Here is a 13,937-nt window from a genome sequence, read left to right as displayed (position 1 = left end):
TGACCCTCTCGGCCCGTGATTTGCGATCTTTTGATCTCCGATCCTCCACGTCGTTCCTTTCTCTGTACTTTTTTTCCCACGACCTGCTCAAACCCACCCAGCCCGCTCCTACCTCTGCAGACACCACCTCGCCTCCTGTGCGCCCGGCTCCAGCCTGCTTGTAGATGAACCGTCGACTCCAACTTCTCTTCCTACATGACGCCCAGTCCCCCTGATGAAGCTCTTCACTTTCGCGGAAAGACCTTGACTCCGGAAAGCCCGCGCCCGTTGCATATTCCGGAACCTTCCAATATCCCGGTTCTGGAAAATCAAATGGACCCGGTCTTCAATGATACAGCGACATATCAACGCCCAGAAGGATCACAACGGTACGATCGCGAGGGGGCGCGCAACGGGTGGTCAGAAATTGCCCGGGATGGACAAGATCACTCCGCGGGGTCGCGCAAGAAGCACACGGATAGCTCACGGGGTGCGCAGTGGATGGCCCAGCCTACGGTGAACGACTCGTCATCCTCCTCAGCAGAGCACTTGTATCCGCCCCAGACTGCCGTCTTCTCGCAAAATGTGGCCGCTATGAGCGACAACGTCAGCAGCACCCCGCAGCCCATGGACCCAGGTCTCGCCTGCATGGGAGCCCACTATTCCTATGCACAACCCGCCGACATAGAGCCCCAGCAGGCGTACAGCTCGACTAGAAGTGATCTCCATCCTCCCCCCACAGCATCATCTTCGAACCCATCACAATCCATAGGACACGCGAACGGTAACATGGCTTCTGCCCCCAGGGAAGTGAATCTTCAGATCCTGCTTGACAACCTCTCTCAACAATCGGCCACCGCAAAAGACGGCGCCACACTTCCTGCTGCAGGTGACCGCGCCTTGGATCACCGACTCCCGTCGTACGAGTCCGTCCCCTCTAGTGTTCAATCTACGTGGAATTCTGCCTCGGGTTCAGACCCGCCTCATCCCCACGCCCATCAAGAGCATCCTCAGCCCCAAGAGGAGACCACTCTGGCCTCATCATTGGCTGGTCCGAATTCCGCCTCCAGCGCCTACGTAGGCTCGAGCAGTAATCTTTCGCATCATCCCAGTGCCCAATCTTGTGACGTGAACGCGCCAGGAGCCGACTCCGGCGAGACAGAGCTTTCTCCCTCGGCTACTATCAAGCGTCAGCAATCGCCTCTGACATCGACCAGCGACCCCAAAGTGGACCAGGACGCGAGTCGCTCCCCCAAGAGAGCACGCATTGAGAGACAGCTAGTCCGCGGCGGCAAGACAGATGATGACCAGCCATGGGGCCCGGAGGTTCAAAAGAAGTATGACGAGTTCCTCCACCAGGAACGGGTTTATGTTACTGAGGGACTTTGGGATCGGTTCCCCATGGGTTCCCGACTGTTTGTCGGTCAGTCCTCTTCCTTTTCATTCGACCATTCACAGTGGATTGCGACTGTGAGCTTACCGTTCTTCCTTACGTTTGCAGGCAATCTTCCAACCGAGCGAGTCACGAAGCGAGATATGTTCCATATATTTCACAAATATGGCAAACTAGCCCAGATTTCCATCAAGCAGGCCTACGGCTTCATTCAATTCGTCGAAGCTACTGCCTGCCATGCGGCTCTTCAGCACGAGCAAGGGGCCATCATAAGGGGGAGGAAGATCCGTGAGTATTGCCACCCTCGTTCGCTCTACACACCAACATGCTAAAGCCTGTCCAGATCTTGAAATATCCAAGCCCCAGAGATCTACCGCGAGAGCGGTCCCTGCGGCAGAGACATCTCGTGCACCTCTGCCTCGCCGCTCCCGTTCCCCCGACTACGGCCGTGCGGCACCGGCCCGGGGCGCCGTTCGTGCACCGATCGATCGGTATGAGCGACCGCACGAGTCGAGTCGAATCCCATTCAGTGACTTCCGAGACGAGGCATCTCACCGAAGGCGCGATGATTATCGTCCCCCCCGCTCTCCTTCACCGCGACCGTCCCGAGCTCGGGATGGCTATCGATCGCGAGACCGAACGCCGGAGCGATTCGAACGCCGCGAACGTAGACGGTCCCGGTCGTCTCGCTCTCCTCGATCTCCCTATGCTCGTGATCGTCGCTATCGAAGCTCGAGTCCCAGGCACCGGAACAGCTACGAAGGAGAGGCGGAACTACCTGTGCCTCGCCGCGCACCTCGGGACGTACCCGAAGTGCAGGTGCTTGTGCTCGAGGAGATCGACCGGTATGTTACCACCGCCTTACCCACTTTACCCACTGATTTTGCAATTGTGTCTGACGGGTCTCGTGCGAAAAGAAATTTTGTTCTTCAAGTGGAAAACGCGTTTCGCAACCGTGGCTTGCGCGTCGACGTACTCGTTCTTGGACCTCGAATTCCTCTCGGTGCAGCAGTCCAACGTCAATTCGTCGAAGGTGTTCTCGCTGTTGTCAGACTCTCGCGATCCAATCAGTTCTCTCGGAAGATCCCACTCCAAATTTTCGACAGAAGTGCCGGCCCTGAGCATGTCCGATTCACCGGTACGTGATTCCATATCCTCACCAAAGTTTCGTTTCAGCATGGCATATCGATAAAGCGCTCGTGCTAATGTAATTTCTGCAGACTACCCAGAGTTAGATCCCAGTATCGCCGCCGAGGTCATGTTCCACCAAGCGCAAGCGATGCAACGCGGCCCAGCGGCACCTTTTGCTCCTCATCCAGCCTTTGGAGCCGCTCCAATGTCTCTGGGATTGCCTCCGCCTTCTGTAGCCGCACTTCCTAATGCTCATATGGCTAATCTCATCAGCACGCTTGATGGACCTGCTCTTCACTCCCTTCTTTCGGCTCTTCAGCAACGGCCCGGACCACAATCCAACCCGGTTTCAGCCACTCAATCACCTTTCGCGTCCCCCAACCCCCCATCGCCAGCCGATTTGGCGACTCTTTTGAGCAACACCAATCGTGCGCCCCCCATGACCTCTCTCCATCCTCCACCAAATCTCCCTCCACAACAGGTTCCTCATCAGCCCTACGCCCTTCCGCAACCCAACCTTCCCATGGTCACCGATCCCAATCTGCTTTCACTTCTGGCAAAAGGTCTAGGAGTGCCACAGACACAAGCGCAGCCTCCACTCGGTTCCAATGTGCAGAACCTGATGCACCATTTTTCGAAGTGGAAGCAATGATCCTTATGACTTTCTCCTGTATTTTATCGTCACCCCACCCACCATTGTTTGGCGTCAGTACTCTTCAAAATGTTTGTGTGCCCTTTTCATTCCACCCATGGGAGCTTGGCGTTACGATTGCATCTAGGCTCGATGAAAGTTTGACACAGTCCCATCCTTTTGCCTTTGGACTTTTACGCGGCTTTTGATTTCCTATGACATTGAAGCCTGATGGCTATAGTAATTTCCCTCACCTCGCGGAATAGCAAGAACGGGCGTCTGTCTAATCGACCATACTTCAAACTTGAATGGCACTGTCTAGAACTTCAGCGATGGGCGTCTTCTTGTTCTTCTCGCTCGCTCTTTCCGCTTATGCGATTCTTGGCAGACATTGACTGAATTCACCATGTTCAGACCTATACGATGAAGGCCTGGTTTGATTCTGAAGACATTGAGAGTCATATCACTTGCTTTAGAATGGAGGTGGGAGATATGCGCCAGCAAAGCCATGTGGACCAAGTTCTTCCTGACATTGCTCAATACCGTCGATCATTCTCAAGGCGCGCAACCTCTTCAGGGAATAGTGTCCCAACAAATTTTAGCTTCGATCTCTGGGCGTTCGGCCATCATCTCTACACGAGATCTTCAACGTCACTGAGCCGGGCTCGGGCTGATGTGAATATCTATCACGGTATTGCAAGCAACCTCACATCTTTCAATACCGCTCAGATATCGATCTAGATCATCAAAGCAGTTCTCTTCTGTTCAGTATCAAGATGAATCGAGTCAAGAGTGGATGGATATTGTACATTCTTTTACACCAAACAAAATCAATCATTTCTTTGCCGAAAGACCCTAGTTCAGATCATTCAGGAAGGTTTCCAGCCTTGCGTCTTGAGTTCCTTGACCTTCTCCGCGTCTTCCTTCTTGATCCGCTCGATCGTCTTATCCCGATTGTATTCCATCACTCGCTTTTCCTTGAAGTATTTGACCTATAATGACCAGTTAGCCCAGCTCTGGAGGTTGACTCCACCGAGTTCTCAGATAGTGAGCACAAAAACACCACGACGATCAGTGCGAAGTGCAGGTAAAAGCCGACGTGGACATACCCAGGTGGCCGAACAGGCCGCTTCAAACTCCGCCACCTCCTTGGCGCACTTCCGGCGCGCAGCTTTATCGTCTTTGATGGAGTCGATGATTTCATTGCGATCCAAGCATGCGAAAAACATGTCTCGGCCTTCCCAGCATCTGGCGCGACTCGTGCGATCCGGGGCAATGCGCCCGCCATCCGAGGCTTTGTTGGAGTCGCCCGAAGACCAAGGAAGCCAACCCATGTTGTGGAGGACGAGAGGGCTGTGAGAAGAAAGAGGTGCGAAAACTAGGACGGGAGCTCCTTATATTGTCACTTTGAGTTTGGACCACAGGGTGCGTTCTTGGTAGACGCTGGTGAGTATCGATCCTCGAAGTGATGTCGGCGACGTACAAAGGTTGGGGTCGAGCTTGGCGGGCCTTTTGCTCCTGCGGACTGCGGCGTTGCCAAGACTGTTGATCAGTGACGCTCGAAACAGTGCGCCCGCAGGGATCTTGACAATCTACTACACACTGCACAACAACAAATCGACCAGCAACGCCAGCAACGCCAGCAATCGATCGAAGCGCCCGACACGTCGATCGTCAGCATCATAGATACCTACGGATATACCGGTCGACCTCGACTTTGGTTCGGCCGATCGACCTTTCGGCGCCATTTGTCGCATACCTTACGCTTGCGGCTTCGAACTTGGCACTCGCGCGCTGGAGTCTACAACACTACCATCTTGGATCACCGGCGTGCTAGATCTGATTATCATCCTGCCAGAGAGCTGCTGGGACAAGAGGTTCCCCGGTCTGCCAGTTGATGCCAGCGCGCAGGCGTCCTCCCGCGGGGTCGCGATCTGACCTTCCGCCTTTGAAGATCATTCGAAAGATCCTCCTACTTCAGGCAGCTTACTATGTCTGCGCCTTTGTCCTCATTTTGTTCACCACCATCATATACGGGACACCTTTCTCTCTCAACTTGGTACTGGGATGGGACTACCTCAGGGGAGATACCACGATTGGGTGGATGCTAGGACTGGTCTGGATATTAAACGGTGTCATCAAGTATGTGTCGACTCGTCGAGAGCTACTGAACTTGTTAGGGAAAAAAAAATTTTTCACTTCTTTTTTGAAAATCACAAACTAACCGATCGACTCTCTTTCTTCACGTCAATAGTGTGATATTCCTCTTGCTGCTCGTCTCGCGATCGAAACTGGTCCCTGACTTTGCTCTCACAATCCACTTTCTCCATCTGGTGGCTACAGTCGTCTACACTCGCTCAATCCCAACAAATCTCCTGTGGTGGGGACTTCAATTTGCCAGCGCAGGTATCATGACCCTCCTTGGCATGTGGGCTTGTCAGCATCGTGAGCTCCAACCGATCAGCTTCGGTGGGTTTGCCGGCCTCGGCGGTGACAACTCAGCCTCTACTTTACAGCCGTCCTCGAGTGACGCTCACTTGGAGGCGGGGTTCGGTCGCGGTCGAGGTCGTGAACGCAGCCTTCAAAGTGGATTTGATGAGTACGAGATGACTGGCTTGAAACCCGATGAGCGAACTGTTTAGGGGGAGCCTCAGATCACCACATCTTTGATCTTTCTTTTTTGTTTTTTTGGCCCCTTCAACATTACCCGTCTAATACTCTCCTTTCTTTCGTTCTTTTCTTATTTTGGGTCTCTTTTTCCTTCTTTTTTTTTTGGTCTTTGCTGGGATGAAGAACGCATTTTGGATTCTTTTGCCATTTCCGGCGCCATGTCGAAGACGTGCCTGGTCCGTTATTCGTGGGCACTTGTATACCCTGCCACACTTGCATTTGTATAGATAGCGCCGAGCTTTGATGATGAGATGAATATAGTCTGACTTTACCTCCTCCAGACACTTGATGTTCACTCTACATATAGTGCCTAGTACCTACTACCTACGGCCGTGCTGGTTTCTGGGTATTCGGATACTAGTGCGTGACTTCTCCTTGGATCAGATTACTCATCCAATTAATATGAAAGAAAATGAATCATCATTCCGATATTGCACAGCTATCCACACACCAGCCAGCTGGAAGGAATACCAATGGCAAGCGAAAAAAAATAAAACTAAAAAAAAATCTCAAGGGGTCACCGAGTTCCCCAAAAGTCTCCCAATCTCCTCGGCGATCGCCAGCGTCCGCTCCTCACTCAACTTACGTCCAATAACCTGGACAGCCACCGGGGCGCCATGGTACGCATCGGCGTCATACTCAGCCTGCACCGTGGCGTCAAACGAACTGAGTGCCTCGTAATTCTCCTTGGCAGGATCGAGCCCTTTGTCGGCAAACGTGACCGGAACCACCACGCTCGTGAAATCGAGCAAGTTGATCACCGATGCATAGCCGTAGTAGCGGAACTGGTTGTGACGAATGGCGGCGGTGGGTGTGATCGGCGCAATGATGGCGTCGAGTTCTCTGCCTTCTTTCTCTTCGAGTTCTCGCCATTTGTCGAGATATTCCATCTGGTAGTTCCATTTCTGAAGGTGGGTGTCCCATAGTTGGTTCATGTCGATCTTGGGGATATCTGGGTTGAGTAGGTCTTTGATGTTTGGGATCGCGGGCTCGCCGGATGCGTTGATGTCTTTGAAGACGTCCTGGAGAGGTTGAATTAGAGATTGAACTGATTCTGCTTGGGGAGCGTCGAACTTGGTAGGGACGCATTTCTAATATGACTTACTGTGTTTCCGTCAGAAGCGTAGATATTGTTGATCAGATTGTGACCAAAGTCATGCTTATATGGCGTCCAAGGAAGAACTTTGTGTCCATTCTTTTTCAAAGTTGAAACCACGGTCTCAATACCTCTCAAGATGGGAGGATGGGGCATGACCTAGCAAGTTTTTGTTGTCAATTCATGTCTTCCTTGCTTTGAGACGATCATCGACTGGTAGGGAAGTCTTCAAACTCACCACCCCATCGCAAGAGTAGTATGCGAGGTTCAGCCCTCCTTGGAGCTTGCGCTTGATAGTTTCTTCTTCTGCAGATCGCCATGGCATAGGAACAACCTTGGAGTCATTCTTCCATGGCTCCTGCTCCAGCACACTTGTGAGGAACAATCGGAGGTCTTTCGTCATGACATCAGTAAGTTTCAAGCACTGCATGGGGGTCCAAGAAAGGTCAATTTTGGGCTATGATCTCCTACCTCCTGCCGAGTGAGCCATCGGGCCAACCACACTATGCACTGTTTCTTGCCCTTCCATGCTGTTCGCCATCTTGGCATAGGGCATACGCCCATGGCTTGGTCGGATACCATACAGAAAGTTGAAGGCAGATGGAACTCGGATCGAGCCACCTTAGGTCGAACGATGCAAGTTAGCCTTTTGACCTACATCCACTTGCCCATCTTCACTTCACCCGATCGTGTTATCTTACCAATGTCGGTACCAATTCCGATCACGCCTCCGCGAATTCCTACCATAGCACCCTCTCCGCCTGAGCTCCCACCACATGACCAATTCTTGTTGCGGGGATTGAGGGTTCTTCCGATGACGTTATTCACCGTCTCACAGACCATCAAGGTCTGCGGGACACTCGTCTTGGTGTAGAAGATGGCTCCCGATTTTCGAAGCAGCGTTACGAGCACAGATTCATCCTCGTCATATTTGCCTAGCCACGAGACATAGCCCATGCAGGTTTCTAATCCCTATGTTTCCCAGTATAACACGGTAAGGTATCAGATTCCCGAAACGAAAAGGGGGAAAGAGTTGTAGACACACCTTTACACGCAGTTGATCCTTGAGTGAGATGGGCAGTCCATGAAGAGGTCCAACGGGCTTCTTGTATTTCTCATAGAATGCATCAAGCTCCTGCGCCTGGGCAATGGCCTTCTCGGGGAAGAACTCCAAGCAACAATTGAGCTGTGTCGATCTGTCAGTTTTGGAAACCCCATAACGATGTCTCTTTGATGAGCTATTCACTCACCAGCTGGTGTGCCAAAGCCGCTCTCTTACAGAATGCGACTGTGACCTCTACTGCCTTGAGCTTCCCTTGAGCTAGCTGTTGAACCAGATCTGAAGCAGTTGCGGCGGTAATCTCCAGTTCCCGATTAGACAGAATGCCAGACTTGGCAGGAAAATCGAAGACCGAGTCACTGGAGGGTAGTTCTGTGATTCTCCATTCTTGAGGAATGGAGTCGTTGATGCGCTTTTGCTTGTCAGCCGCCAGCTCCTGCCAAGAGGGTGCCATGACGATGATCTGGGAGTGCTCAAGATGGTACGATAGTCAAGTCTATCACAGAAGATAATGGTTCAAGAAGATGATCGATAGCAGAACGGGGAACGCTCAGCTTCCATATTTAATAGCGTGAGAAGGGTCATTCAACGTGAACGACCTCCAACCCCACTCTTTGACTCCGGGGTGAATTCCTTGGTTGCACCTCCGTTTCCCCGTGCGAACGAGTCGCCGAGGGGGCTTTTGCCACCATTCTCATGAGGGAAGCTCCTTATCTAAGCTGGTATGACATCCGTGATCGTCGGTTGGAGATGGCAAGATAGAGAGCAGTTAACTTCCTTATCTGACTTTCCGTGCGGAGATTTGGGGTCGTTGGAGAAGGCGTTCCCCTCTCGTCCGAGCAACCTGACGCGGCATTGATTTTGATGAATAAAAAGCGTAACATTCTCTTTAGTTGGCATTATTGAGGCGCTTTGACATGGATTGGAAACTTACAAATCGTTTAGCTTGCACCGCGAGATTGGGCGAATAGAGAGCAAAAGACGCTATCTGTCAAGCGACTTATTACGTGTATGTACTCCGCACGAGCTAGCTTGTCAGGAACTCGAACAAAGCTGTTCGCAAGAAACAGTTATAAATCGATATGACCTAACGATAAAATATCCCCGCATTTCATTCTTGAAAACGGCCATTCAAAGACTTCACGTTCACTGAAGCACACGTCCGTTGCTTTCCTCGACGATCAGCTCGTACTCTGGCTGGAACTCAGTGTAAAGATTGTGCTAGGTCATGTTAATTTCCAAAGTCTGCAGAGGAATCAAAGTTGTCCATATCAATTGAGACTTACAGGGTTTTGCGCAAACTCGGCAGTGTATTTGGCAATGTCGTCGTTGATCATTCGTTTGGGAATTCCATTGGCGGCCGCCGCCTCTGCCATAAGCTGAGCATGGCAAGCGTTATCCAGCATGGAGTATAGAATAGCGGCTTCGTCGACGGTTCGGCCGACAGTGAGCAGGCTAGATCGTTGATTCAGCACTCCCGAGCAAGAGCCAGGGTCACTTCTGGGGGAGCTCGTAGGTGCCAACCTACCCATGATTCTGCAAGATACACGCAATGCTGTCCTTGCCCAGCGCCTGGGCGATTTGCCTGCCTTCCTCCCGAGACAGAGCCACACCTCCGTGGTCGTCGTATACGCTCAGCCGGCCGTAGAAGTTGCAAGCATCTAGATGACTCATATCAGTATTGTGCGAGAGACGAGAGACAGCTGAGTCTTAGTCTGCGACCAGATAGTAAGATGCAACAGACCTTGAGTCAACATCTCGATTGGTTTTCCAAAAGCACTCCATGTCTTCCCATACACTCCATGAGTGTGAGCAGCCGCCACTACATCAGGACGAGCCTTGTGAATCTCGGAATGAATCATGAACCCGGCCTCGTTGATCGGCAACTGAGCTCCGCCTTCAGCCACATATCCCTCGCTATCCAGCAACACCAAATCTGAGGCTTTGATCATGGAGAAGTGTTTGGCGAAGGGATTCATCCAGAAATGGTCCTTCAAAATTGGATCTACCGGTCGAGTTAGCGTCGACACACCGAGTCTGTTTCGACTTCAAGTCCACTTGCGCGCCCCCATCTTACCGCGCATAGAGATGTGGCCTGAGACTCCCTCTGCATAGCCCATCTTGCCAAAGTAGCGGAATGCAGCGGCCATGTGCTCTTTCATCCATTGACGTTGCTGCAAAGGGTCGGAAAAGGAGGGAATGCCACGAAGCTTCAGTGTCCCTTGGCGGTTTCCACGAGCCACTGATTGAAACTGAGAATCATCAGCAGCGGGCAGAATGTGCTCCTCGCCACCGATGACAAAGGATCGCAGCGTCTGCTGGGTGTCCATTGTCTCCGTCGATGTTGACATGATGGCTTGTTGAGGGCAAAGGGTTGGTTTGCGAAGCTGGTATTTATCAAATTTGATCAGTCAATTTTTTTCTGTGAGTAATGGATGTGAGATACACTGATTGAAAACGATCCAGTTTTCAATGGCCAAATTGTGGTATTCAGCATGAAGAACTAGGCCTGCCACAAAGTTCTCATTCGGCGCTTATCTGCAGTCCAGTGAAGTACATGAGTTAGTACTGAGTAGTCTAGGTATGAACTTGAACCCCACTTATCCCTGCACGTTCCTAAACTGGAGACTCTTTCGATGGAGCACTAAGGATGATCCTCCCACTTCCCCACTTGGACGGTTTAGGAAGGAGAAGCCGGTCATTGACCACCTTGGACCGGTAGCGCCTTACTGAGGCCAGACTTAGGCTCAAAGGCCAATATCGCAACTATGACCGACGACATGTCGGCACATCATGTCACGCATGCCTGTAAGGAGCGCCTTGAGAAAATTGGTACTGTCGCTGAGTAGGTGTCCTCAATAGTCCCGTCTACTCTAGTTGAGGGGACTTCCAGGCGAAGGAAACGGATCCGTGTCCAGGTTGAGGCTGCGGAGACAGAACTTAGATAGGTCTAAGGTAAGAGGGTACTCGGTATGAACGTGGATGTACCTGCCTACCTGGACTGCAAAATGAATTACTCACCGAAAAATTCGGCTACTACCACGTACAAATTGTGCATGTTGATGAAGACTATTCTTTGCTATCTACCGACACAGCTGATGTAAGTACTTCTTCGCAGGTCCATTGGATATCCTTCCTTGGGGGATCTAGTGGTGCTCACTGCTCTCGACTGGAATTACTTTGCCAAGCCTGAGATTCTGGAGTACGTGAAACTGAAAACTAAAAGCTGACAATTGGCGGGTTCCCGGAGAGCCGGTATGTTTAGAGGCCAGAACTAGGGTTGAGCGCACAATATGCAATGGCGAACCCAAGTCCGAACGAATTTGGAGAGAGAGAGACGGGTCTGTCCTACCGCGTGGACCAGTTTCAGCATGTATAGACCTCACTTCGCTTTGAAACGGACCAAATGCCTCTCTAATCAACACCTGCAAACGGCCCGGGGATGCGTCGAGATCTTGATGGGCTAGCTATCACCACGTGATTACTTTTATCAGCACCATGTGGGATAAGCGCGGAGCTCCGTCCAGAAAGCGACAACTACTTGACCGATGAATCTTGGCAGTTGTTAACGATTCTCTTGCATCGCTCCCTGTACTCCCCACTTTTCCATCGATACAATTGACCACCTCCGCAAACACGGCCCCCGTACGAGACTGTGGTTTCGGGTCCAATAGTGGGTGCTGTACTTCCAGCAATCCTTTTCTACGAGTTATAATTTCTCCATTCGAAAAAAGAAAAGATCAACGTCTCTGGACATAACCTTGGGAACTTGATCGGAGTGCAACCAAGACCGGCTTGTCGCCTACACTCTCAAGCTCGCCGATCGATTGCAAAATGGTGGAAGGCGAACCATCTTACATCGACTACGAGGCCTTCCTGGACCCAGACTTCTCTCCAGCTAGCTTTGCAAATACTCTCGTCCTGAGTACCAACAATGCGACCGACACACCTTTGGATCTCTCCACCCCTCTCTCGAGGGTCCTTTTTGACCTGCAGGAAATCGACACCCACATTCATACGTTGACGACAAAGTCCGCCTTGCCTCTCCTATCGCACACTCGGGATCAAACGGAAGCCGCAGAACGAATCTTGAAAGAGGCTGGGTCCCAGATCGCCTCGGTCACTCAAGGATATGAGCGATTAGAAAAGGAGGTCGTGCAGAAGTGGAAAGCAGCAGACGAGGCTCGGATTGCTGCGGAGAACTCATTGGCGACGGTGCGGCTGGCACGAGCCGTTGCACGATCTTTGACTTTGGGCCGACAACTAGAGAATCAGATTGGAGAGATCACGGGAAAGGGAACAGGGCAACCGTCGCCGGCAGGTGCTGATGGAGCGACTACCGCCAGGGAAGGGATCCGAGCCCTCGAGCGAGCTGCGTATACTATACTGAGCCTGCGCCAGATGTTCTCGGCTACCGGTGAGGATGACGAAGGTTATGGGCTGCAGCGAGTCAAGGTCATGCGCACGTTGCGTAATGAGCTCCTGCTCCCTGCAGAGAATGTAGTCAAGGCCAGGGCGCAGCAGATCATCAACCGGTTCTCGTTGGCAAGCCCCATGGCAACTACCAGTCGAACACCCGCCCCTTCGAGTTACAAGCAGGTTCGCGATGCGCGAGCCCGACTAGGTCCTGCGGCCGCGACGCTGTACCTTCTTTCTCCAATTCCAAGAGATGGGGCAACTGTTGCCGAGTTTAAACCGGACCTTTTTCTCTCCACGCTACAGGGCTATATGCAGACAGCCATCATGACATCCGTCAATGGTCTAGCCAAGGGCCTTTCACAGCTTCCCACAATGGACCGAACATTGAACGACGTCGCGTCCCGATGTCAAGATATTGCTGCGCTAGAGTCATTTCTTCGCAATCTTCGTGCGCCTACCCATCCCCTTCTGGTGCATTCCGAGACCAACAGTGCTCCAACCACCGGAGTTGAAAGTGCAGCTAGAGGTTCCCAGTCGAATTTGCTGCAACCACTGCTGAATGCGCTTGACACATCCTCGTTGCCATCATACTACTGGCGTTCAGTCGCGTCGTCTCTGAGTCCCCGCGTCCAGGAGATCATGACTCGCGGTGGTGTCTCTGCTCGGACATTACGATCCAATCGCGATCGATTGAGGACCGAAATCAAACAATGTGTATTGCGAGCCTGCCAGATCTCGGCAGCTAGTCTCTCTGCTGACAAGTCCCGCTCGGAGGAGGAGGAGGTTGCCGGTGCGGGCAATTGGGAACGGGAAGCAGCTGTCATGGTCAGCTCGATTGTTGGGCCTTTGAGCCGATGAAGATCGCTCGCTCGTCCATGCACGTTGAATACGTTGCTGGTGGTCTAGTGAAGTCACCTGCTTTTGATATCAGTTCTTGGATCGACACAGGCATTATTTCAGCGTTATAATTCGAGATACCCACCAAATAGATATCCATCTTTGAGATGATCTGTGAGCAAACATTGACTCTGGCCTCCAAGATTTGAAGTGCTTTTGTACCTTTGGAAGGTACTGTGTATCAACGTTGTGTTCTTGGATGGCGCCATCGGAAGCCAGTCAGTGTCGAGTCATTGGTCACTTCAAGTACATCCATGTCTGTACGACACAGTACCGGTGTTGGAATTGCAAGCGGCTGAAAGACGGCAGCCGGAAGGATACGTTCAGATTCTTTCTACCTATGACTGCACATCTTCACAAGCAGGGCTCATATCGACTGATGATCCGGCAGAGCTTCGTCCTTCTGGACAAATGCATTCTCCCACCAAGGCCGGGGGCCGACAACAGTCTCAAGGCGCTCGCCTAGACTGTGAAAATACCTCAGCTCGATAGACATTTAATTCTAAGTATGACTCTCTGCGAGGTAGGTACCAGGTGGTCAACACTTCAGTGCCTCAAGCCCTTGAGACTTGGAATTCTGGTGGTTGGAGTCCAGTTGCACAAAAGCTGGTTGAACAAGGTCAAATGAATACTTCCAATCATCTGTGTGGCCGTGATGTTA

At 51.8% G+C, this 13,937-nt stretch overlaps 7 protein-coding genes across 7 annotated transcripts; 4 read left to right on the top strand and 3 right to left on the bottom strand.

Moving 5' to 3' along the window:
* Positions 1–195: 195 nt before the first annotated feature.
* Positions 196–3,155, top strand: N7539_001740 (putative RNA-binding protein (Nab3); the record flags this gene model as incomplete). The annotated part of the gene is made up of 3 exons (XM_056931343.1): positions 196–1,660; positions 1,716–2,510; positions 2,593–3,155. The coding sequence occupies 3 exons, from the start codon at positions 196–198 to the stop codon at positions 3,153–3,155; spliced, it is 2,823 nt and encodes a 940-aa protein (XP_056793374.1).
* An 848-nt stretch (positions 3,156–4,003) lies between these two features.
* Positions 4,004–4,468, bottom strand: N7539_001739 (cytochrome c oxidase subunit 6B family protein; the record flags this gene model as incomplete). Its single annotated transcript, XM_056931342.1, has 2 exons — positions 4,004–4,126; positions 4,244–4,468. 2 exons carry the CDS (start codon positions 4,466–4,468, stop codon positions 4,004–4,006), a joined length of 348 nt encoding a protein of 115 aa, XP_056793373.1.
* Positions 4,469–5,031: 563 nt separating this feature from the next.
* N7539_001738 (protein SYS1) lies at positions 5,032–5,776 on the top strand (the record flags this gene model as incomplete). Its single annotated transcript, XM_056931341.1, has 2 exons — positions 5,032–5,276; positions 5,389–5,776. 2 exons carry the CDS (start codon positions 5,032–5,034, stop codon positions 5,774–5,776), a joined length of 633 nt encoding a protein of 210 aa, XP_056793372.1.
* A 537-nt stretch (positions 5,777–6,313) lies between these two features.
* Positions 6,314–8,414, bottom strand: N7539_001737 (amidase; the record flags this gene model as incomplete). Its single annotated transcript, XM_056931340.1, has 7 exons — positions 6,314–6,826; positions 6,910–7,059; positions 7,139–7,293; positions 7,372–7,521; positions 7,602–7,872; positions 7,946–8,086; positions 8,151–8,414. 7 exons carry the CDS (start codon positions 8,412–8,414, stop codon positions 6,314–6,316), a joined length of 1,644 nt encoding a protein of 547 aa, XP_056793371.1.
* Positions 8,415–9,106: 692 nt separating this feature from the next.
* On the bottom strand, positions 9,107–10,311 carry N7539_001736 (class II aldolase/adducin domain protein; the record flags this gene model as incomplete). The annotated part of the gene is made up of 5 exons (XM_056931339.1): positions 9,107–9,181; positions 9,247–9,415; positions 9,489–9,621; positions 9,705–9,965; positions 10,038–10,311. 5 exons carry the CDS (start codon positions 10,309–10,311, stop codon positions 9,107–9,109), a joined length of 912 nt encoding a protein of 303 aa, XP_056793370.1.
* A 657-nt stretch (positions 10,312–10,968) lies between these two features.
* Positions 10,969–11,190, top strand: N7539_001735 (uncharacterized protein; the record flags this gene model as incomplete). Its single annotated transcript, XM_056931338.1, is given in 2 exon segments — positions 10,969–11,060; positions 11,079–11,190. 2 exon segments carry the CDS (start codon positions 10,969–10,971, stop codon positions 11,188–11,190), a joined length of 204 nt encoding a protein of 67 aa, XP_056793369.1.
* Positions 11,191–11,794: 604 nt separating this feature from the next.
* N7539_001734 (putative Golgi transport complex component Cog5) lies at positions 11,795–13,237 on the top strand (the record flags this gene model as incomplete). Its single annotated transcript, XM_056931337.1, has 1 exon — positions 11,795–13,237. One exon carries the CDS (start codon positions 11,795–11,797, stop codon positions 13,235–13,237), a length of 1,443 nt encoding a protein of 480 aa, XP_056793368.1.
* Positions 13,238–13,937: the final 700 nt, after the last annotated feature.

This window comes from Penicillium diatomitis, assembly GCF_028827545.1.
Source record: "Penicillium diatomitis strain IBT 30728 chromosome Unknown utg000002l_segment0_segment0, whole genome shotgun sequence".
Classification (NCBI taxonomy): domain Eukaryota; kingdom Fungi; phylum Ascomycota; class Eurotiomycetes; order Eurotiales; family Aspergillaceae; genus Penicillium; species Penicillium diatomitis.
This window is presented reverse-complemented; position numbering and strand designations above follow the sequence as displayed.